This window comes from Scardinius erythrophthalmus (genome assembly GCF_964197995.2).
Source record: "Scardinius erythrophthalmus genome assembly, chromosome: 6".
NCBI classification, from domain to species: domain Eukaryota; kingdom Metazoa; phylum Chordata; class Actinopteri; order Cypriniformes; family Leuciscidae; genus Scardinius; species Scardinius erythrophthalmus.
Window position 1 is genome coordinate 37,671,525 of NC_138226.1, and position 25,396 is coordinate 37,696,920.

Consider the following 25,396-nt stretch of genomic DNA (forward strand, 5'->3'; position numbering starts at 1 on the left):
TTGTAAAATGATTTATTTGCCCCCAACTCTCTTTGCACGTACAGACAATTTGGATTGCAAATCTTCTTGCAGGCTATCATTTTTAATAACTATTTAAGTCTCACGTGAGAACTCCAGTCTTACACACGCGTGATCTTGCGTTATTTCCATATCACTTCTCGCGTGGGTTTGGTTGTGAAACGCAGTTTGCAGACCAGTCAGCGATTCTTTCTTTTGTATAGTCATGCAGTGTGAAACTGTCGTCGGTGCATCGTGCACACAGCAGCAACTGAACGTTACCCCAGATAGTCATGCAGTGTGAAAAGAACAGTGACCCGACTACTTTGAAAATTGTGCAGTGTGAACTCAGCATTACAGGCATTCAGAACTCATTTGGTCACAGGTAACTAAAGGGATCATTTGTTAATAGGCTTGAAGTTGCAACTTCCTAAAATGACCACTAGAAGACACAATTTCACTAAAATGCTTCAGAATGCAGAAGACTATTGGTCAATAGCCAGTACTGGTTGAAACTTCACATCCTATAGCAATGAATAATAGAATTCTTCATCCAATCATGGCATTTGGATTCAGACGTTTCCATGTCAACACCGAAATTAATCTGAATCAGTCAGGTGGTACAACTAGAGCACTGCAAGTTGTTTACGTTCATTATCACTGTAATGTTATGCATTTTAGACATGAGTCAATTTAGTGCAGTCTTTCGTCTTGAGAGACTTTACAGACTCTGCTGTGTGTTCAAGCGTTTTGAAGGCGGCGTGGCTTTGTAGGGTGGGATTTCATGCATTGATTCCAGTGAGCCATTATGTGAGAGAACAGCCAAACTAACACTGGAATACAAAAATCTAATTCCTTGTTTTCCCACTTAAAAAAAAAAAAAAAAAAAAAGAGAGAGGAAAATGGTCTTACAAGTGTGAGATTTATTTGGTGATAAACAGGGAAAACACCATATATCCAATGGTTAAATCAGCACAGTTAACTGCATGCATAGCCACATTACTTATGGCCAGGACATTGGCCATAAGGGTAAGTTGACTTTGGCGGTTCGGCTGCAGGCTTCATTGGAGGCTTGGGCGGTTTGGCTGCAGGCTTCATTGGAGGCTTGGGCGGTTCGGCTGCAGGCTTCACAGGAGGCTTGCCCGCAGGCTTCACAGGAGGCTTCAGGGGTTCGGCTGCAGGCTTCACAGGAGGCTTCAGGGGTTCGGCTGCAGGCTTCACAGGAGGCTTCGGAGGTTCGGCTGCAGGCTTCACAGGAGGCTTCGGAGGTTCGGCTGCAGGCTTCACAGGAGGCTTCGGAGGTTCGGCTGCAGGTTTCACAGGAGGCTTCGGGGGTTCCACTGCAGGCGTCACTGGCAGTTCGTCTGAAGGCTCTGGCTCAGGAGGTTCGGTAGAAGGCTCCGGCTCAGGCAGTTCAGTAGAAGGCTCTGGCAGTTCGGTAGAAGGCTCCGGCTCTTCGGTAGAAGGCTCCGGCTCTTCGGTAGAAGGCTCCGGCTCTTCGGTAGAAGGCTCCGGCTCTTCGGTAGAAGGCTCCGGAGGTTCGGCTGCAGGCTTTCCTGGAGGCTTGGCTGCAGGCTTTCCTTGAGGTTTGGCTGCAGGCTTTCCTGGAGGCTTCGGTGGTTCGGCTGCAGGCTTTCCTGGAGGTTCGACTGCAGGCTTTCCTGGAGGCTTTGGTGGTTCGACTGCAGGCTTTCCTGGAGGTTCGGCTGCAGGCTTTCCTGGAGGCTTTGGTGGTTCGGCTGTAGGCTTTCCTGGAGGCTTTGGTGGTTCGGCTGCAGGCTTTCCTGGAGGTTCGACTGCAGGCTTTCCTGGAGGCTTTGGTGGTTGGACTGCAGGCTTTCCTGGAGGCTTTGGTGGTTCGACTGCAGGCTTTCCTGGAGGTTCGGCTGCAGGCTTTCCTGGAGGCTTTGGTGGTTCGGCTGCAGGCTTTCCTGGATGGATCCAGATAGTCAACTTTAGTCAGTCTGTTTAGAGGCATTCAGTCTCAGATACAGCACAAAACCCAAATACCAAGTTTTACTCCTCTTAATTATTAAATCATGATTGTATTAATTAATCGTATGAATTAATTTTGTAAAGCCATCTTGTGCTTTAAACCGTGCTATTGGCTGAATACTTTACATTGAGAACGATTAATTATAAAACAAGACAAAATGAAATGAAGCTGACCCAAACACTAACAAATACCTGCAAATGGATTCATACACTGATGTCCACATCCATTGCAGCAGCATTTCTCATTGTTCGGACAGTCACTGTCATAGGAACACAACTCTGCACACATTCCTGCTCCAAAATTTGTGCTTGGACACTCCCCTGGCTTTGCTGTTACAGAGACACATGACAGAGAAACCACATCACTGAATACTGAATGTCTCATATACTATGAAAAAGAGAGAGAAAAAAAAAAGATCGTAGGAGGGTTTACCGGAATATTCAGTCCATCTACTTCATAGTTTCACGTTTAGTTCAATGTGTTACTTGCGGTTTCTTTGCAATTATTTGTGAAACTGACTAGCAATTCCTGAGTGAAGACATTTTTTCAGGGGTTTTTTTTCTGGAAGACGTATAGCATGCATCAATAATTAAAACTCACTGAAAACAGGCGGCACACACGCCGACCCACAGGGAAATTGACAGCATTTGTGTCCTCCAGAGCAGTCTCTATCAGAAGTGCATCCTCGTCGGGAGGGCACGACCGTCAGCGTTGCCGGACACTGACCAGACACTACAGGAGAGGATTCAAGAGGATCATTAGGGGAGACCAGGAAGTGCTGTAATAGTTTGCTACAGCATTTGCAAGTCAGGGGTTTTGCAATGAGTCTCCCTTTATAATATTCACACATTTATCTGCTTCAATTCAAGTAGCTTAGAAATCTACCATTTTTCACTAAACTGCATCAATCGGTGTCAAAGACTGAGAGTGCAGTTACAACCTACCCCACTAGTGATATTAACTGATGTCCATGCTTTCTATCAGTCTTTCTATGTTGTATACAAATTTACTGGTGTACATCTTCAAAAATGCCATCCCCATGACCACCCTCATTTTCCTTTTAAGCATTTTAATAAGCTACTCAACAGAAAATAAAACAAATATAGTTCTAAACCCACTATATATGTAAAATGCAGAGTTATCGGTTAGAATTAGCTCCCCACGTTATATTGTAGGCTTATGCATTTCTTAAAACAAAAAAAACTTTAGGCAAAAGTTTCAAATCAGGATTGATACAGTCCGGTAACAATTTTGCAGCCATATTATAACACTAATGTTCGTGTTTAACAGTAAACAAAAAAGCCTATTAGTGATTATATGGGTTTTACTTGTACAATGAAAAATGCATAAACTTATGACAGTTGGCATATTTATACTTTGCTTATTATTAAAACTAAACCAACATACAAAGATGAACTTCCACTTGACATCTGTACTGTATTTTTGTAAGCAGATGTGTCTGAAATCCAATTTTGTAAGGCACTTTATTTATGCACTTCTTCGGGCTGCGTAATGAAGCTAAAAGAACTTCTCACCTAGGACTCCAGCGTCTGTTGTGCTCAAACAAGCAGACAGACACAATAAAACAGCACTAAACGAGCAGTACACTTGAGCTGTCATCCTCTTGCCCTGCAATCATAAAATCAACTCTGCTGGAAGATGCACTGAATTATTGAGTCAGGAGGGGCAGACAGCAAGGACCACAAAACTACAAAGAAAAATTCCTGTTGCTGCATCAAAACATCAGCTGAGTCCCACAACAAACACTATCAAAAGAGTTCAAAACACTTTTTGAAAATGCGTTTTTAAAGATCCAATTGGGGGCCTGGGTAATTCCAACCCTAATGAAAATCACTTGCCTGTAGTTTTCTAATATAGCCTAATCGTGAAGACCTTGATTAGCTTGTTCAGGTGTGTTTGATTAGGGTTGGATGTCGTAATAATTACCGTAATTAGGAGATGATTGATTGTTTTTATGGCAACACTATCAACGGCAAATGAATCTGCAGTGGTCAGGTGGTACAGCGATCAAGTGGTACAAGTCGGAGTTCTACCACAAGTTACAAGTTGTAATTATGACTAAACTCCTACACCTAAACTCTCCAGGAAATGGATCTCTACTGGAGACTGGCATAAATCTGCATTGATCATCAAGAAACACAGGGGCATGTCTAGAATTTGAATCTGAATTTTTTAATTGCTGATTGATTTGCGATGTGAATCCATGCAAGTAATTATGAATGAAAACAATGTTTCCAGCCACTGTGGTGAATATAGGGGAATACTACACAGCCACGGTTATATCATAGCCAATTTAATATTGGATGGTTTCATATGGATTGCTGTAGCAAATTAGCTCTATGAAATATTAATAATCAATAATAACTGGTTATAATTGATTATGAATATTTGGATTAGTTAATATAATTAATTAATCTGTCGTAAATTAATATTACAATCAATTAACCTATATGTCCCGTGAACACTCAGGATTAATTGTTTATTAACTCTAAGAAATGTACATTTCCGGGGCATGGGAAATGTCTTTCTTAATTTACAGTACTACTAAGAGCAGTAGCAAAAATCTAAATGATTAGTGACTCCAGTTATAAGCTTGAGACAAGGACAACTTTACGTGTGACATGAACAAGATTTTATTAACTAGTCTAAACACTTAAACTACTCTAACATACACACACATACATGCATACAGTTTACCAAGGGAAAGAGAGCTGAAGCAGAATACAGGAAAGCAAGAAATTATAGCATTGTTTGAAATCATTGTTTGTCAGCAGATCAACAGCCTTGAGCAAACCATCGGTTTAGTTCTAAAACGCCCTTCTTTAAAGGGGTAAGGATACTTAATGTATCAAATAATGAGACTAAGTTTGATACTTTCATGTCTCGCCCATTTGAATTAAAATGTCCTGATGCAATTTGTTGAGGCTCCAGTTGATCTTTGCTGATGTGGTCTTGATGAGAGAGAACCAGTGGTTTTCAGAGTATCTTTGGTGAATGGAAAGACAAGGCCGCAGCCTGGCACAAGCTTGGTGGGTCCTTAGAGGCTTCTTCTTCACGTCAGCATTTCAGAAAGGGACTAAGAGAGAGCTAAAAGCTGATCAGTGACTTTAAAGCGTGAAGATGGCACAACCTCTAGAGGTCCAAGACCCAATGAGAAAATTTCCCTTTGGAGGGAAATTTTACGACCCTTTGTGTTCTAGCAGGGCATTTGAATATGTACTTTCATTGGGTGTTTAAGAAAAGAATCTTTAACATTCTTATAATACTAATGCATCACAAAGTTAGCAACATGTAATGTAAATTAACAAATCGGAGACGAAGATTGGATTTTTTAGAGACCAAACATGACGCACATATATAATGTTGGTTAACCATAATATGCAAAGTCTGAAACATTAACCCAATTGAGTTTACAAGAATACAAACGCCACATAAAAGGGAAAATCATGAGATGAGAAAATAAGATACATGTTTACACATTTATCAAGTGGTTTTATATAGAATATATATAGGATTAACAGGGTTTTTATTTCTCTTCCTCTGCAAGAATTTAAATGAGAGTCACAGCTCTCAGGACATTCTTTTCGGTCGTAAAACTCAGTCTCAGTGTGTGTCCTGTAACAAGACACTGCGTCCTGCCAGTGTGTTAGCTTCATTTGGGGAACGTTTCACAGGCCTTATTTGGGAGAGTGAGTTTGCTGGATTATTCATTAAATAAATGAATAATTTGTGTGTGTCTGATTGGTCCAGACGCTACATTGCATAATCAGATAATATCGTGACCGAGGCAAGTAGCCTATAGAGTTTTGGTTCATTTCTGTGACGAGACGGCAGAAAGCGCACCCTGTTTGTTTTCTTTATTTTACAAAAGCACAACATTTAATTGTTATTGTGAGTGTACATAAATAAAAGTTTGTTCGCGTTTGTCGAACGCTAATTTAACATGCCCGAAATAAAATCAGATTTTAGAAGAATTTGTAGCGCCACTCGGACTGGTGTGCCAAAACACTTATTTATAAGCTAACAATGTCTTCACCTACACAAAAACCTGCTCACTTCAGGCTTGAAAAGAGATGTGGGTTGCCCAATTTTCCGTGTTAGAGAAAAGAGCAGCTCGTACAAAGCTCCTGGATGTCACAATTCCTGTCGCAAATAGACAAAGTGACACGAAGGAGCCACGTAGTCGGCAGGATTCGAACCTGCGCGGAGAGACCCCAATGGATTTCGAGTCCATCGCCTTAACCTCTCAGCCATGACTACTCCCACCAGTGAGTCACATGCTACTTTCATTTCTGGATTTGAGCATCAGAGAACACCGGGGCCAACTATCAATGTGGATTAATGTGAGCAGCAGAGGATCAACCCGGCGAAAATATTGTGTTGGCAAAAAGGAGTTCAGCGACGTCTTCACCTACACGAAAAGACTGCCATGATCCGGATTTGGACTGGGGATGCTGCCCGCACAACGCAGAATAATAAATGCTACACAGAGAAAGCAATCTTTCCACTCACCCCGGGCCTGCACATACAGTGTCAACGGCAAGCTTCAGCTCAGTTCTCTCAAAGTCCCCCACCACTGCTTGCTTAGACAGTAGGGACTTTAAGCAACGGCCTCTGGTGGAACGGCAATGGCATTCTGTCGTTCTATTGTGCACGTGCGACATTACCTGCTACCTCCCGACGTTCTACTGTAACCGTCTACTACGGGAGAACAGCTGATTTACCGTAGTCGTTACTAAGTGACAGATTAAGAAAGTTAATGTTATGTTTTAGGTTATGTGGCATTGTAATCGTTTCTGTATATCATTAATGCCAAAAGCAACCCTTTTCTTGCTCAAAAATCACCTCCTTTTTTGGTATTTTGTCTGATGATTAAATTACCCCAACGTTGTCCTCTTTACTGTTGCTTAGTGATTTTTGCGCTCTTTAGCTACGACAGTTAACGCTTACTTCCGGCTGCCTTTGCCGTTCCATCAGCAGCTGTTGCTTAAAGTCCCTAGTAACCAAGCATTACATCTTATCTCGGAGAGGAAGTGTCACGAACACACACGGGAATCAGGAAGATCCAATAGCAGTATGTTTATTTAAATGTAATCCAAAATCGTAGTCATCAGGCAGGGGTCAAAATCCAAATAAACAGTCCATAAACAAGAAACACAAACAAGAACAGGCAAGCAAGAGACTACAGAAGTGACGTGACATTTAACAAGGACTCCGTAACAAACACTGAAACAGACAGGGTATAAATACACACAGAACTAACAATCATGATGGGGAACAGCTGGGCACAATTAATAGTGATGAGTGCAGACAAGGAATTGTGGGGAATGCAGTTCAATATGTGGATGACACCGTGGGGAAGAGGACCTCTAGTGGAGACCAGGAATACACAAACCAGACACTGTGACATAACCCCCACTCTACGGAGCGGCTACCAGACGCTCCAAGACAAAAAAAAACAAAACAAGAGTCCAGGCGGGAGGTGGACCGGTGGAGGATCAGGGGGAGGGATGGGGGGCCAGGTCCATGGAGGGAAACGGGAACAGGGAGTGACAGTTCATCTGGCGGCCAGGGCGACGACGACAGTTCATCTGGCGGCCAGGGCGAAGACGACAGTTCATCTGGCGGCCAGGGCGAAGACGACAGTTCATCTGGCGGCCAGGGCGAAGACGACAGTTCATCTGGCGGCCAGGGCGAAGACGACAGTTCATCTGGCGGCCAGGGCGAAGACGACCGTCCATCGGGCGGCCAGGACAGAGCAGACAGTCCATCGGGCGGCCAGGGCGGAGACTCTCCCTCGGGCGGCCAGGGCACAGGAACAGACCCCACCGGCTCAGGCACTGGAACAGACCCCACCGGCTCAGGCACTGGAACAGACCCCACCGGCTCAGGCACTGGAACAGACCCCACCGGCTCAGGCACTGGAACAGACCCCACCGGCTCAGGCACTGGAACAGACCCCACCGGCTCAGGCACTGGAACAGACCCCACCGGCTCAGGCACTGGAACAGACCCCACCGGCTCAGGCACTGGAACAGACCCCACCGGCTCAGGCACTGGAACAGACCCCACCGGCTCAGGCACTGGAACAGACACCACCGGCTCAGGAACAGATACAGACACCGGCTCAGGAACAGATACAGACACCGGCTCAGGCTCAGACACCACCGGCTCAGGAACAGATACAGACACCGGCTCAGGAACAGATACAGACACCGGCTCAGGAACAGATACAGACACCGGCTCAGGAACAGATACAGACACCGGCTCAGGAACAGATACAGACACCGGCTCAGGAACAGATACAGACACCGGCTCAGGAACAGATACAGACACCGGCTCAGGAACAGATACAGACACCGGCTCAGGAACAGATACAGACACCGGCTCAGGAACAGATACAGACACCGGCTCAGGAACAGATACAGACACCGGCTCAGGAACAGATACAGACACCGGCTCAGGAACAGATACAGACACCGGCTCAGGAACAGACACCACCGGCTCAGACACCACCGGTTCAGACACCACCGGTTCAGACACCACCGGTTCAGACACCACCGGCTCAGGAACTGGAACTGGCACCACCGACTCAGGAACAGGAACTGGCACCACCGGAACTGGCACCACCGGAACTGGCACCACCGGAACTGGCACTGGAACTGGCACCACCGGAACTGGCACTGGAACTGGCACCACCGACTCAGGAACTGGAACTGGCACCACCGACTCAGGAACAGGAACTGGCACCACCGGAACTGGCACTACCGGAACTGGCACTACCGGAACTGGCACCACCGGAACTGGCACTGGAACTGGCACCACCGGCTCAGGGACTGGAACTGGCACCACCGGCTCAGGCACTGGAACTGGCACCACCGGCTCAGGCACTGGAACTGGCACCACCGGCTCAGGCACTGGAACTGGCACCACTGGAACTGGCACCACCGGCTCAGGCACTGGAATTACTGGAACTGGCACCACCGGCTCGGGCACTGGAACTGGCACCCCCGGCTCGGGCACTGGAACTGGCACCACCGGCTCGGGCACTGGAACTGGCACCACCGGCCTGGGCACTGGGACTGGCACCACCGGCTCAGGCACTGGAACTGGCACCACAGGCTCAGGTTCAGGAACAGACACAGACACAAACACAGACACAGACACAGACACAGGCTCAGGCTCAGGAACAGACACAGACACAGACACAGACACAGACACAGACACAGGCTCAGGAACAGACACAGACACAGACACAGGCTCAGGAACAGACACAGGCTCCGGCTCAGGAACAGACACAGGCTCCGGCTCAGGAACAGACACTGGCTCCGGCTCAGGAACAGACACTGGCTCCGGCTCAGGAACAGACACTGGCTCCGGCTCAGGAACAGACACTGGCTCCGGCTCAGGAACAGACACTGGCTCCGGCTCAGGAACAGACACTGGCTCCGGCTCAGGAACAGACACTGGCTCCGGCTCAGGAACAGACACTGGCTCCGGCTCAGGAACAGACACTGGCTCCGGCTCAGGAACTGACACCACCGGCTCAGGAACAGACACTACCGGCTCAGGCTCAGGAACAGACACCACCGGCTCAGGAACAGACGCCACCGGCTCAGGCTCAGAAACAGACGCCACCGGCTCAGGCTCAGGAACAGACACAGGCTCGACGGCGGCCATCTTGTCAGGGGACACAGGCTCGGCAGGCGTGACGTGAACAGGCTCGGCGGCGGCCTTCTTGTCCGAAGACACAGGCTCGGCAGGCGTGACGTGAACAGGCTCGTCGGCGGCCATCTTGTCCGAAGACACAGGCTCGGCAGGCGTGACGTGAACAGGCTCGGCGGCGGCCATCTTGTCCGAAGACATAGGCTCGTGAACAGTCTCTGGCTGGGCAGACGTGACGTGAGCTGTCTCTGGCTGGGCAGACGTGATGTGAACAGTCTCTGGCTGGGCCGACGTGATCTGAACAGGTTCGGCTGCGGCCATCTTGTCAGGGGACACAGGCTCTGCGGCGGCCATCTTGTCCGGAGACACAGGCTCGGCAGACGTGACGTGAACAGTCTCTGGATCGACAAACGTGTGTTTCTTCCCCCTTCTCCGTCCGTGACGGCGAGATGGTGGCTCAGATCTGCCTCTCACCTGCTCAGGATCGAAGGGGGGCCATGGTGAAGAGTGGTGTTGGACTTCCACTCGCCCACCTCCTCTGCGACCTCCCCGGGTCCCACGAAAGATGACTAGGCGGGTTCCTTCAAACATATCTCTCCTCTCCCGCTCGGGGGCTGGGGAGGAGAAGTTGGAACACATACCGCTGGATCTAGGTGTGACGGAGTCCTTCTGTCACGAACACACACGGGAATCAGGAAGATCCAATAGCAGTATGTTTATTTAAATGTAATCCAAAATCGTAGTCATCAGGCAGGGGTCAAAATCCAAATAAACAGTCCATAAACAAGAAACACAAACAAGAACAGGCAAGCAAGAGACTACAGAAGTGACGTGACATTTAACAAGGACTCCGTAACAAACACTGAAACAGACAGGGTATAAATACACACAGAACTAACAATCATGATGGGGAACAGCTGGGCACAATTAATAGTGATGAGTGCAGACAAGGAATTGTGGGGAATGCAGTTCAATATGTGGATGACACCGTGGGGAAGAGGACCTCTAGTGGAGACCAGGAATACACAAACCAGACACTGTGACAGGAAGACCATCTCCCTCAAAGGCTGGGAAGAGCACAGCAAGAGATTAGGGGAGGTCTGCAACAAACCTTCACCTGAACAGGAACCCTGGACCCTCAGATTAAAAGTCTGATGCTCTACCATTTGAGCTAGCCAGCCAGGCTTTTGCCAGGGAACAGCCACCCTAGGGATATAACAGCACTTTCTCCTTAAAGTGTTCATGCTTTGTCAGCTTAAAGTTTGTGGCATTAAAGGATGAAGACCACAATTTACAAAGGGACGAGAGAGATAGGCTGCTCCTTCCAAAGCTAGGAACATGGAAGATTATGGATTATGAAATATGGAACAATTAGCATCAAGCTACATAACACAATTTAAAATATTAATATTACACTTTTACTCAAAACTCACTTTAAACCACCATAGAGTATTTGTATTATCTTCCGATCACGATCTAAAATGGAGTTTAGTCATATAATGATGTTGGTTGAAATATGTTATATTTAGCATTTTTTATGCAGCTAATCGCTACACCAGCTTAGCATGTACACTGTAAACATTCTTTAGTCATATGAAATACCCCAAATCGCACGAACATCACACACAAACCACATATATTCGAAATCGAGCATTTAATAGCTTCTTGTTTCAGGTGTAGAAAGGTTTCTTTAGCTTTGATTTTCACGGAGCACAGGACGAGGAAGTGTACAGGACAGCTTCAGGGGAGTAATCCAGCTCTCGGATAGCGTACCATCCCTGAAGGCCGCCATTGGCTAACAAGCCATCACCTGCTGTTAGGATTCCATTGACTCACATTCATTTTGGCTTCACTTTGACAGCGAATAACTTTACATCTGAGGCGTTTAAAGACTCTATTTGTCCATTGTTTATTTCTAAAGAAACACGACAATGTATAAAAGGCTCCATTGCCTTGTATCTTACGTTATGGCCCCGTAGAAGCAGTTTTTGTATAAATAGGCTACCGATTGCGTCATAACCACCCGACTCTCTGGAAATTACCGTATAGACAGGAGTAGAAGCTCGCAGTCAATCGGGGGGACGTGGAGGCATAAAGTCCGATAAAGTCAAGGCAGAAGCCCATAGAGAGTCATAAAGTTGCTCCTGCTCCTAGCTCATGGACACCCTCTACTCACTCTCTCCGTCTCTGCAAGATTTGTAAGGGAATGATTCAGATTTCTCTTGGCACAGCTACTAGAAGACTTACAACTGTCAGACAGGTTGCTCACGTCACATCTACGTCAGCAAGCTCAGTTTGAGTCTGCTCAGTATGTCCCGTCCTGTCTCCCTGTTTCAGTGGAAATTACGTCAACACACTGAAAAATGCTGCGCGTTTCAAGGCACTTCAGTGGGTCTTTAAGTGCTCTTAAGCGGCCTTATATTGTATTAATATTAATTCATCTGTAAGTACAGTTTTTTTAAATAGATACTTTTTAACATTTTAAATACACTACACAATACAATTAAGTGCACCTATTTCACAAGAGATTGTATGTTAATATGACTGTGAGAAACTTTTTTTAATTTGATGATAAATCATTAGTTTATTACTGAAATAAAGGATGTTCTTTTGTTCAGTGTCCAAAGAAAATGTCAAAATCAAGAAAGGTGAGGATGTTCAAGAAATCAAGCACTTTACACTTCTATTCCAGACTCTTGGATTGTTTGTAATGAGCTAAATCTGGGTAATTAGCATCACTCATTTGAAGGGCTGTTTTACTGGATCAGTGCAGAGTTCACACTGAACAATTTTTCAATCGCCGACAGGTTTTGGGAGATCGCTAGCCTGGGAAAACCCAGACAACTTCTGGCAAATTTAGATTTGCTCTGCAAGTAGTCTGGCAAAGAGCTCATTCAAGCCCATTTCTAATCCGTCGAAATCGCGGCACCAATCAGAAACGTTGGGGCGGGCTCTACACAATGACGATCGCTCTGATTGGTTTTAGGTCTATCCAATTGCGCCCAGAGGCATTTGAGCGACGTCCGTTGGTGAAGCGCACCAACTTTTAAATGCATTATTATATTCAAATTGCAAGCACATGAGGACAGTCTCCACTGGCAGATGAACATGCTACTACATTTCTCTCCGGAACTGTAGGAAATTTAATTAGATTTAATAGAGGATTTTAACTGTGACAAGATGATTGATAGGGCAGTTTACGTGACAGGATGCACGCGACAGATCCGTCCGATAAAGATGACGAAGTAGTATGTCCCAAAGCTTGCCGACTTTTTTGCTACACATTCAAAAGTAAATACCTTTTCTTCACAAAAAGAGTACATACTTTTATGGCGTAGTGTAATTTACACGATGCCGATCGCTCTGATTGGTTTTAGGTCTATCCAATTGCGCCCAGAGGCATTTGAGCGACGTCCGTTGGTGACGCCCCTTTGGAAATGAGTTATTAATGAAGCTTTGACAGACCATAACTCAGTTACTACTGAGAATGGTCTGGTTTTAACCAGGCTAGGAGATCGCCAACAAATGCCCGAAATCATAGGCTAATCGGTGCTCGTTCACACGAGTGACATTCACGCAGTGTGAATTATCAACGACGCGATCTGAGAGAATCGCAGATGAGTCGGCGACGCCCGTGAGATGTTTGGCATGTTAAATATCTGGATCTGTCTGCGATTCAAAATCCTGCTGTGATAATGTGTTCTGACTGAAAACTACAGGACAGCGGGATGTTCGGGGAAGAGTTATAGACCAGAATATCAGTATTTTAACAGAAACAAAGCACAAACATTTGCTTGACCAGTAGCAACAGTAGCACATTGTAAAATGATTTATTTGCCCCCAACTCTCTTTGCACGTACAGACAATTTGGATTGCAAATCTTCTTGCAGGCTATCATTTTTAATAACTATTTAAGTCTCACGTGAGAACTCCAGTCTTACACACGCGTGATCTTGCGTTATTTCCATATCACTTCTCGCGTGGGTTTGGTTGTGAAACGCAGTTTGCAGACCAGTCAGCGATTCTTTCTTTTGTATAGTCATGCAGTGTGAAACTGTCGTCGGTGCATCGTGCACACAGCAGCAACTGAATGTTACCCCAGATAGTCATGCAGTGTGAAAAGAACAGTGACCCGACTACTTTGAAAATTGTGCAGTGTGAACTCAGCATTACAGGCATTCAGAAATCATTTGGTCACAGGTAACTAAAGGGATCATCTGTTAATAGGCTTGAAGTTGCAACTTCCTAAAATGACCACTAGAAGACAATTTCACTAAAATGCTTCAGAATGCAGAAGACTATTGGTCAATAGGCAGTACTGGTTGAAACTTCACATCCTATAGCAACGAATAATAGAATTCTTCATCCAATCATGGCATTTGGATTCAGACGTTTCCATGTCAACACCGAAATTAATCTGAATCAGTCAGGTGGTACAACTAGAGCACTGCAAGTTGTTTACGTTCATTATCACTGTAATGTTATGCATTTTAGACATGAGTCAATTTAGTGCAGTCTTTCGTCTTGAGACTTTACAGACTCTGCTGTGTGTTCAAGCGTTTTGAAGGCGGCGTGGCTTTGTAGGGTGGGATTTCATGCATTGATTCCAGTGAGCCATTATGTGAGAGAACAGCCAAACTAACACTGGAATACAAAAATCTAATTCCTTGTTTTCCCACTTAAAAAAAAAAAAAAAAAAAAAAGAGAGAGGAAAATGGTCTTACAAGTGTGAGATTTATTTGGTGATAAACAGGGAAAACACCATATATCCAATGGTTAAATCAGCACAGTTAACTGCATGCATAGCCACATTACTTATGGCCAGGACATTGGCCATAAGGGTAAGTTGACTTTGGCGGTTCGGCTGCAGGCTTCATTGGAGGCTTGGGCGGTTTGGCTGCAGGCTTCATTGGAGGCTTGGGCGGTTCGGCTGCAGGCTTCACAGGAGGCTTACCCGCAGGCTTCACAGGAGGCTTCAGGGGTTCGGCTGCAGGCTTCACAGGAGGCTTCAGGGGTTCGGCTGCAGGCTTCACAGGAGGCTTCAGGGGTTCGGCTGCAGGCTTCACAGGAGGCTTCAGGGGTTCGGCTGCAGGCTTCACAGGAGGCTTCGGAGGTTCGGCTGCAGGTTTCACAGGAGGCTTCGGGGGTTCCACTGCAGGCGTCACTGGCAGTTCGTCTGAAGGCTCTGGCTCAGGAGGTTCGGTAGAAGGCTCCGGCTCAGGCAGTTCAGTAGAAGGCTCTGGCAGTTCTGTAGAAGGCTCCGGCTCTTCGGTAGAAGGCTCCGGAGGTTCGGTAGAAGGCTCCAGAGGTTCGGTAGAAGGCTCCAGAGGTTCGGCTGCAGGCTTTCCTGGAGGCTTGGCTGCAGGCTTTTCTGGAGGTTCGGCTGCAGGCTTTCCTGGAGGCTTGGCTGCAGGCTTTCCTGGAGGCTTGGCTGCAGGCTTTCCTGGAGGCTTTGGTGGTTCGGCTGCAGGCTTACCTGGAGGTTCGACTGCAGGCTTTCCTGGAGGCTTTGGTGGTTCGACTGCAGGCTTTCCTGGAGGTTCGGCTGCAGGCTTTCCTGGAGGCTTTGGTGGTTCGGCTGCAGGCTTTCCTGGAGGCTTTGGTGGTTCGGCTGCAGGCTTTCCTGGAGGCTTTGGTGGTTCGGCTGCAGGCTTTCCTGGAGGCTTTGGTGGTTCGGCTGCAGGCTTTCCTGGATGGATCCAGAGAGTCAACTTTAGTCAGTCTGTTTAGAGGCATTCAGTCTCAGATACAGCACAAAACCCAAATACCAAGTTTTACTCCTCTTAATTATTAAATCATGATTGTATTAATTAATCGTATGAATTAATTTTGTAAAGCCATCTTGTGCTTTAAACCGTGCTATTGGCTGAATACTTTACATTGAGAACGATTAATTATAAAACAAGACAAAATGAAATGAAGCTGACCCAAACACTAACAAATACCTGCAAAAGGATTCATACACTGATGTCCACATCCATTGCAGCAGCATTTCTCATTGTTCGGACAGTCACTGTCATAGGAACACAACTCTGCACACATTCCTGCTCCAAAATTTGTGCTTGGACACTCCCCTGGCTTTGCTGTTACAGAGACACATGACAGAGAAACCACATCACTGAATACTGAATGTCTCATATACTATGAAAAAGAGAGAAAAAAGATCGTAGGAGGGTTTACCGGAATATTCAGTCCATCTACTTCATAGTTTCACGTTTAGTTCAATGTGTTACTTGCGGTTTCTTTGCAATTATTTGTGAAACTTACTAGCAATTCCCGAGTGAAGACATTTTTTCAGGGTTTTTTTTTTCTGGAAGACGTATAGCATGCATCAATAATTAAAACTCACTGAAAACAGGCGGCACACACGCCGACCCACAGGGAAATTGACAGCATTTGTGTCCTCCAGAGCAGTCTCTATCAGAAGTGCATCCTCGTCGGGAGGGCACGACCGTCAGCGTTGCCGGACACTGACCAGACACTACAGGAGAGGATTCAAGAGGATCATTAGGGGAGACCAGGAAGTGCTGTAATAGTTTGCTACAGCATTTGCAAGTCAGGGGTTTTGCAATGAGTCTCCCTTTATAATATTCACACATTTATCTGCTTCAATTCAAGTAGCTTAGAAATCTACCATTTTTCACTAAACTGCATCAATCGGTGTCAAAGACTGAGAGTGCAGTTACAACCTAACCCACTAGTGATATTAACTGATGTCCATGCTTTCTATCAGTCTTTCTATGTTGTATACAAATTTACTGGTGTACATCTTCAAAAATGCCATCCCCATGACCACCCTCATTTTCCTTTTAAGCATTTTAATCAGGGCCGTTTCAAGATATTTGGGGGCCCTAGGCAAAAGAGTGAAGTGAGGTCCCAAGTCCTCCCTCAGGAAAATTTTTAAAATTCAGATGGGATTTCTTGTATTCTGGTGCATTTTAAGAGTCATGAATTATCAATTGGCACAGACAGAAATTAGGAAATTTAGCACGTAATAAAGCAAAAAAAATAAAAAAAATTGGTGAATAGCCATACGTTTTTTCTGGATTTTGTCGTTCACTTGTACGGTGGCTCTGAATTGTCAAAAAAACCTCTCAAAATACTGGATGTGGATGCGAAAAACGCAGAAAGTCGAACCCGATCCGATTTTTTTTTATTACGGACGAAAGTTTCGTAGACAGTGTGCAAGCGTGATTAACATAACGTGAGGTCGATTTTTTTTTTAATGAGCGAAAATTTCGGATGCGAATTTCGGACTCAATGTGCAATGGCCTTAAGTGACAACACTTCTCTAGCTTTTGCCTTTATACATGGCAAAAAAATCTCATGCGATCGTAATCTGGGCTCGTGCATCAAGAGGATTTAGCTCAAAAGAAATTTTCGAACGCTGTAGCTACAACAGTGAAGGGTCGAGAAGTTGTCTAGTGTGTATTTTATGGTTAAATTCTGCAAACAGAACAAAGTTGTGTATGACTATTAGTTGAACTTTTTCACCCTCAACAACGCTCACATCTAACGTTGTGTTTGGTCACTGATGTCAAGGTTTATGTTCGCAGAGATGTGAAAATACGTCAGACAGTTGTATTTGGAGATAATATGGTTTACTTGCCGCTGTGTCTTTGGCGTTTTTCATCTTCTTCTTTCTTTCTCTGTCTTTTGGAAAATCCTGAAGGGTATGAACACTTCATGGTGACATTTTTAAATTGAAATGCCCGCGTAGCGCTGAGTGTTTCTCTTCCACTGACAGCTAGTGGGGGACCTGATGGGGGGTGCGCGACGGTGGATGTCACTTCAACATTACAGTGATTAGGGCACTCATAGTGTTTGTCGTTGCATATGGGGAATCCCTCTAGTTTGGGGGGCCCCTCTCACGGAGCAGTACTGGAAAGTGACAGCGCTGTCTCACTGTGGTGGTTTGTTGTGGTTGATACTGTTTGACGAGGGCAGATACACAACCTAAACGACCGTGCGGCCATCGGGGGCCCCCTTCAGCTGGGGGCCCTAGGCAGCTGCCTACCTTGCCTACCCCATTGCGACGGCTCTGATTTTAATAAGCTACTCAACAGAAAATAAAACAAATATAGTTCTAAACCCACTATATATGTAAAATGCAGAGTTATCGGTTAGAATTAGCTCCCCACGTTATATTGTAGGCTTATGCATTTCTTAAAACAAAAAAAACGTTTCGGTTACTCACGTAACCTCTGTTCTCTCTAGAAGAGGGAACGAGTATTGCGTAGTTGCTTACGCTACGGGAAAGCCTTTCTTTCTCGAGATACTGAAGCCAAAAATTATCCTTAATTTTTATAATCTTGTCAACGCAGTGCGGCAGCCTGCAGACCTAGGGCAAGCTTACTAGCGTGCCCATTGGCTGCCCTGCGGCAACTGCAGCAGCCTACCGCTGAGCCCTTGGCGTGACGTCACGACCAATGAGCGCGCTTGGCGCGCTTAATGCGTCACAGCCCGCGAAAAGGGGTGTGGCTTAGCGTATATAAACAGGGCTCGGAGACTGCTTCTCTGGTTTCTGTCGCATGAAGCGAAATGAGCTCGTGGTGCGAGCACGGCGGGCTACGCAATACTCGTTCCCTCTTCTAGAGAGAACAGAGGTTACGTGAGTAACCGAAACGTTCTCTTACGAGAGGTTCTCTCGTATTGCGTAGTTGCTTACGCTACGGGAACGCCCTTGTCAACGCCGTGCGCACCCAGCATCCACTGAATGAGTCCCAGGGAGAGCCCGGGGAACGTGATAGCAGAGAGCCGGGCGGCCCGAAGAGGGCTAGCGCCGTACATAAGCACACACTAGGGGGTTAGGAGCGGCACGGCCGGTCCGAACTGACAATTCCCTGCATAGTGCAGCTCAACCAGTAGAGCTAAATCACACAACGTAGCCCGCGCACAGATAGTGGGCTGGCATACGCGAGACTTAGACTGATAACACTTTCGCCTGCAAGGCTGGAACATCCAGGTTGTAAAACCTAACAAATGTGGAGGGGGAGGCCCAGCCTGCCGCTGCACAAATGTCATGAATGGGAATCCCGCTGGACCACGCCCACGACGAGGCCATGCCTCTGGTGGAGTGAGCTTGAATGCCCAATGGGCACTGCAGGTCTTTAGACGCATAAGCAGCAGCAATAGCGTCCACTATCCATCTGGACAGGCTGTGTTTCGAGGCGGCGAGACCCTTGGTGCGCCCGCCAAACGAAACAAAGAGCTGTTCCACCACTCGTTTGACTGAAGACAGTGCTATCAGAAAAACGGTTTTGAGCGTGAGGTATTTCATATCCACAGTTTCCAAGGGTTCGAAGGGATGCGCTTTCAGGGCCTCCAAGACCAGTGAAAGATCCCACATAGGAACCGAGGGGGGTCGCGGGGGGTTCATCCTCCTGGCTCCTCTAAGGAAGCGGATGACGAACTCGTTCCTTCCTAATGCGCGGCCCAGCTCTGAACAGAGAGCGCTGAAATGGCCGTGACATAGACTTTGAGCGTGGAGGGGGACCTGCCCGCGTCCAGTAACTCTTGAAGGAAACACAGTACTCGCGATACCCCCACATGTCTGTGGATCGAGCCCCTTAGCAGTGCACCATCTGTTAAACACTGACCATTTCGACATGTAGAGCCACCTCGTAGAGGGGGCTCTAGATTGTATGATCGTGTTCATGACCCCGTCTGGCAGATCAGCGTGTAATCGTTGAGGCTCCACGCATGCAGAGACAGCGCTCTGGATGGGGATGCCATATCGAGCCGCGGGCTTGAGAGAAAAGGTCTCTCTTCACCGGTATCGGCCAGGGGGCTGAGTCTGCCAGCTGTATTAGATCCGGGAACCAAGCTTGGTTCTCCCAGTATGGGGCTAAGAGGAGCACTGTGTGGCGCGCTTCCCTGATTCTCTTGATGACCTGAGGCAGCAGAGAGACCGGGGGAAAAGCATACAGCGGGCCGCTGGGCCGGGTCTGGGCCAGCGCGTCCTCGTTCTTCGAGAAGAACTCTGGGCAATGAGCGTTGTCTTTTGACGCAACAAGGTCGACTTTCGCTTTGCCGAAACGGCGCCACAGTGACTGGACTGTTTGGGGGTGTTGAGACCACTCCCCAGGGGGAACGCTGTCCCTGGACAGTCTGTCGGGGCCCTCGTTCAGGTGGCCAGGCACATGCGCGGCTCTCTCAGCGAGCGCAGAGAGTGCTGAGCCCACACGAGGAGGCGTTCCGCCAGGGTGCAGAGCGTCTGATCTGACACCGCCCTGGCGATTCACATAGGCCACTACCGATGTATTGTCCGTGCGGACTAGAACATGGTGACCGTGGAGGAATGGGAGGAAGTGTTTGAGAGCTTTCTCGACCGCGAGCATCTCTAGACAGTTTATGTGTAGGAGATTCTCCTGGTCTGACCAGCGGCCATAGACCGGTCTGCCTTCGAAGAGCGCTCCCCAATCTAGGTTGGAAGCGTCTGTCGAGACAACTTTCCGGTGTGAAATCACTCCCATAGTCACTCCTGTGTGATACCATTCGGCTGCCAGCCAGGGCTGCAGGGCTGAAAAACAGCTCTGATTCACTCTGACTCGCAAGCCGCCGGCCGCCCAGGCTCGGTGGGGCACGCGCGCTTTCAGCCAGCGTTGAAGCGGGCGCATGCGCAGTAAGCCCAGCTGGAGCGCTGCTGCAGCTGAGGCAATATGCCCCAGGATACGCTGGAATGTCCCCAGCGGAACCCGGCTGCCTATTTGGAGGGATGCGGCGAGGAGGCGGATGCGGCGCGCGCGCTGCTCCGACAGTCTGGCCGTCATAGCCACCGAGTCCAGTTCTATTCCAAGAAGGAAATTGACTGACGGGGCGATAGCGAGCTCTTGGTCCAGTGACCGAGAGACCCAGATCCTCCAGATGGCTGAGAAGCGCTGTTCCGTGAGACACAAGTTCCGTCTCTGACAGCGCTAGAATAAGCCAATCGTCCAGATAATTCAGTATTCGCATTCCCTGTTTTCTCAGGGGAGCGAGAGCCGTGTCCATGCATTTCGTAAAGTACGGGGTGCCAAAGACAGGCCGAAGGGCAGGATTGTGTACTGATATACTCGACCGTTGAAGGCGAATCTCAAGAATGGCCTGTGACGGGGAGTTATCTGGATCTGAAAATATGCGTCTTTTAGATCGAGAGAGATAAACCAGTCTCCTGGGCAAATCTGCGCGAGGATTTTTCTGGTTGTGATCATTTTGAACGGCCGTCTCATGAGGGCTTTGTTCAGATGTCTCAGATCTAAAATAGGTCTTAACGCTCCGTCCTTCTTGGGTACGAGGAAGTAGCGGCTGTAAAGGCTCGACTCGCTTAGAGAAGGATGAACCTGTTCTATAGCCCTTTTGCGCAGTAGCTTCGCCATTTCGGCTTGAAGCAGGTGCGCAGCTTCTGAACTCACCTTCGTCTCCGTCTGTGCTAGAAAGCGCGGAGGGCGACGAGCGAATTGAAGCGAATAGCCGTGTTTTATAGTACTCAGCACCCATTCTGACGCGCCCTGAATAGCTTCCCATGCTTCCGCATGCATAGCTAGGGGTCGAATGGTCTCTGGGTTCAGATCGCCGCGCTGCGCGGGATTGGGGAACCTGTATCAGAGAGGATGGAGCGGCGTGCGCGCCGCTGGTGCTCGAACACGGGGGCTGGTAAACAGTATTGGCCGGCTGTACAGCGTTCGGTAGCTCGGTCCCAGAGGATGGAGCGCGATTTGCTGACAAACACCCCTGGCGCGAAAGCGGCGTGGGGATTGTAATGTCTAAAAGTGAGTGCGCGTGCACCTGAGCGGGCGCAGAGTTTACACTTATGACACGGCCAGAGTTTGGGAGCTTAGAGGGTGTGCGACCCGAGGTAACTGAATGGCAGAGCGAGCAGCGGGTAGGTGTGAGCACAAAGTTGTGGGCACATTTACTACACTTAGTACTCGAGCGGCTTGTGTCCGCTTTATGAGAGAGCGCTCTATGCGCGTTACCATGGGGACCATGTTTGTGTGAAGCAGTGAGCACATGGGAGTGGGCACATTTTCTACACTTATAACACCCTCGGCTTGAGCCGCTGTTGCCCGGGGTAACCGAGTGGCAGAGCGAGTTACAGGTAGATGTGAGCACAGAGTTGTGGGCACATTTACTACACTTATTACTCGAGCGGCGTGTGACCGCTTTATGAGAGAGCGCTCTGAACGCGTTACCATGGGGACCGTGTTTGTGTGTAGCAGTGAGCACATGGGAGTGGGCACATTTTCTACACTTGTAACACCATCGGCGTTATAGAGCAAATGCTTTGATGGCTCATATGTTTAGACGCTCATAAATACTCAAGCACCATCCTGTGAGATGCAGGTTAGCTTTCTGTATGTAAGAAAGCTGGCCGCGAGCTCGGAGAAGACAGCAGAAAAAAAATATTTTCTGCCGCCATAGCCGGATTTGAACACGGTTCTCCAGTGCAGAAGCGTAAAATTCTGCCACTGAGCCACAGGGGCACACATGAGCTTCCAGTTGGTGCGAGCATATGACCGAGCGTCGTGTTTCGGCGTTTGTTTGCAGGCGCGCGTGTATTAAAACAGGCCCGTTTACTGCAGCATTAGTATTTCCAGCCGCCTAACTTAGAGGGGACTGAGAAATATGTATCCCGTGAGATGCGGGTTTGCTTTCTGTATGTAAGAAAGCTGGCCGCGAGCTCGGAGAAGCAAGCAGAAAAAAGTTTTTTTTTTTTTTTTTTTTTTTTCTGCTGCCAGAGCCGGATTCGAACACGGGTCTCTGGTGCGGAAACCTAATGTTCTGCCACTGAGCCACAGGGGCACACATGAGCTTCTGGTCAGTGCGAGCATATGACCGAGCGTCGTGTTTCGTTTCGGCGTTTGTTTGCAGGCGCGCGTGTATTAAAACAGGCCCGTTTACTGCAGTATTAGTATTTCCAGCCGCCTGAACTTAGAGGGGACTGAGAAATATGTATCCCGTGAGATGCGGGTTTGCTTTCTGTATGTAAGAAAGCTGGCCGCGAGCTCGAGAGAAGCAAGCAGAAAAAAGTTTTTCTGCTGCCAGAGCCGGATTCGAACACGGGTCTCTGGTGCGGAAGTCTAATGTTCTGCCACTGAGCCACAGGGGCACACATGAGCTTCCAGTCAGTGCGAGCATATGACCGAGCGTTTGTTTGCAGGCGCGCGTGTATTACAACAGGCTCGTTTACTGCAATAATAGTATTTCCAGCCGCCTGAGCTTAGAGGGGACTGAGAAATATGCGAGGATTGGAGGAAGTCCGGCCTAAGCGGGACGAAAACACTCTCTCTTCCTCCTTTCGCCGGTGCTCGTGACGTCCGCTCTGATATCCCTTGAGAACGGCGCAGTTGCGCGGCTCGAACAAAGGGAGAGAGAGCGGGAAGATGTCATTATGTGCTGTGACATCGTTTGTTTGCAGGCGTGCGTGTATAACAGGCTCGTTTACTGCAATATAGATATTTCTAGTCGCCTGAGTTAGGAGGGGACTGAGAAATGTGTGAGAAACGGAGGTGGCCGGAGAGTGACGCGCGCGACCGAGACGCGGGGTAGCTTTCTTATAACGTAAAGGAAGCCAGCCCGTGACCGTCTACTTCTAACATCCCTTGTGAGCGGCGCCTTGCGCGGCTCGAACAGAGGGGGAGAGGGCGTGCGTCATCCGGGGGGGGGTAGCTTCCTTGTAACGTAAAGGAAGCTATAGCCCGTGACCGTCCGTTCTGACATCCCTTGTGAGCGGCGCCGTTTGCGCGGCTTGACAGAGGGGAGTAACCAGCTGGTCTGCTTCATCCCCTGAGGCGACGGCAGTGCGGGCAGAGGCCGGCCGCTGCGCGTCGGTGAAGGGCGGGGGAGAAGGAGAGAGCGAGGCTCGCGGGAGGGGCTCCGGCGAGCGCTCAGCTATAACCACCGGCTCGGAAGGCCTTTGAGAGCGGCGTTTTTTCTTACGCGGCCCGGAAGAGGCAGCCGGAGAAGGTGGAGGATCGTGAAACATGGCGAGTCGAGCCCGCAGGGTCGACATCGGCAAGTCCTCACACTGTTCGCAGCCGCCCGTGAAGGGCGCGGGCTGCGTGGTCGAAACCCAGGCAGAGAGCGCAGATCACGTGGCGGTCTCCGTCGCTGAGCGCGGCTCTGCACGAGCCACAGGATGAGCGAGGCATTTGCAACAACGCCTCGCGCTCTTTTAGATGCAAAGTGTGTCGCGGGGCGAACACACAAACACATACAACACAGAGCAGTAAAAGGATATATTCGCCGGATAGCGAAGCAGGCAGGGAAAGCTGAAGGCGGCGAAGGCGGCCGGCGTCCTCAGGCTGAGATCCTCGGCGTGCTGGTCGCTTGATTCGACGGCGGCTTCCTCAGAGAGCAGCGATGCGTAGAGCTTCGCTGAAAAGACAGAAATCAGAGAAGCAGTCTCCGAGCCCTGTTTATATACGCTAAGCCACACCCCTTTTCGCGGGCTGTGACGCATTAAGCGCGCCAAGCGCGCTCATTGGTCGTGACGTCACGCCAAGGGCTCAGCGGTAGGCTGCTGCAGTTGCCGCAGGGCAGCCAATGGGCACGCTAGTAAGCTTGCCCTAGGTCTGCAGGCTGCCGCACTGCGTTGACAAGATTATAAAAATTAAGGATAATTTTTGGCTTCAGTATCTCGAGAAAGAAAGGCTTTCCCGTAGCGTAAGCAACTACGCAATACGAGAGAACCTCTCGTAAGAGAACTTTAGGCAAAAGTTTCAAATCAGGATAGATACAGTCCGGTAACAATTTTGCAGCCATATTATAACACTAATGTTCGTGTTTAACAGTAAACAAAAAAGCCTATTAGTGATTATATGGGTTTTACTTGTACAATGAAAAATGCATAAACTTATGACAGTTGGCATATTTATACTTTGCTTATTATTAAAACTAAACCAACATACAAAGATGAACTTCCACTTGACATCTGTACTGTATTTTTGTAAGCAGATGTGTCTGAAATCCAATTTTGTAAGGCACTTTATTTATGCACTTCTTCGGGCTGCGTAATGAAGCTAAAAGAACTTCTCACCTAGGACTCCAGCGTCTGTTGTGCTCAAACAAGCAGACAGACACAATAAAACAGCACTAAACGAGCAGTACACTTGAGCTGTCATCCTCTTGCCCTGCAATCATAAAATCAACTCTGCTGGAAGATGCACTGAATTATTGAGTCAGGAGGGGCAGACAGCAAGGACCACAAAACTACAAAGAAAAATTCCTGTTGCTGCATCAAAACATCAGCTGAGTCCCACAACAAACACTATCAAAAGAGTTCAAAACACTTTTTGAAAATGCGTTTTTAAAGATCCAATTGGGGGCCTGGGTAATTCCAACCCTAATGAAAATCACTTGCCTGTAGTTTTCTAATATAGCCTAATCGTGAAGACCTTGATTAGCTTGTTCAGGTGTGTTTGATTAGGGTTGGATGTCGTAATAATTACCGTAATTAGGAGATGATTGATTGTTTTTATGGCAACACTATCAACGGCAAATGAATCTGCAGTGGTCAGGTGGTACAGCGATCAAGTGGTACAAGTCGGAGTTCTACCACAAGTTACAAGTTGTAATTATGACTAAACTCCTACACCTAAACTCTCCAGGAAATGGATCTCTACTGGAGACTGGCATAAATCTGCATTGATCATCAAGAAACACAGGGGCATGTCTAGAATTTGAATCTGAATTTTTTAATTGCTGATTGATTTGCGATGTGAATCCATGCAAGTA

At 47.8% G+C, this 25,396-nt stretch overlaps 2 protein-coding genes across 4 annotated transcripts; both read right to left on the reverse strand.

Annotated features, from left to right (window-relative positions):
• Window positions 1–900: 900 nt before the first annotated feature.
• On the reverse strand, window positions 901–4,007 carry LOC308692380 (uncharacterized protein). 3 transcript variants are annotated; one of them, XM_081368330.1, is made up of 4 exons: window positions 3,529–4,007; window positions 2,594–2,725; window positions 2,185–2,322; window positions 901–1,928 (listed from the first exon to the last, which is right to left on the reverse strand). In XM_081368330.1, the coding sequence occupies exons 1-4, from the start codon at window positions 3,611–3,613 to the stop codon at window positions 997–999; spliced, it is 1,287 nt and encodes a 428-aa protein (XP_081224456.1). In that variant the 5' UTR covers window positions 3,614–4,007; the 3' UTR covers window positions 901–996. The 3 variants fall into 3 exon arrangements, with proteins under 3 accessions (XP_081224456.1, XP_081224458.1, XP_081224457.1); XM_081368332.1 differs by having other exon boundaries at window positions 901–1,838; window positions 3,529–3,854; XM_081368331.1 differs by having other exon boundaries at window positions 901–1,895; window positions 3,529–3,854.
• Window positions 4,008–14,395: 10,388 nt separating this feature from the next.
• Window positions 14,396–25,010, reverse strand: LOC308692270 (uncharacterized protein). Its single transcript, XM_081368111.1, has 4 exons — window positions 24,699–25,010; window positions 16,029–16,160; window positions 15,625–15,762; window positions 14,396–15,368 (listed from the first exon to the last, which is right to left on the reverse strand). Exons 1-4 carry the CDS (start codon window positions 24,781–24,783, stop codon window positions 14,491–14,493), a joined length of 1,233 nt encoding a protein of 410 aa, XP_081224237.1. The 5' UTR covers window positions 24,784–25,010; the 3' UTR covers window positions 14,396–14,490.
• Between the last annotated feature and the right edge of the window lie 386 nt (window positions 25,011–25,396).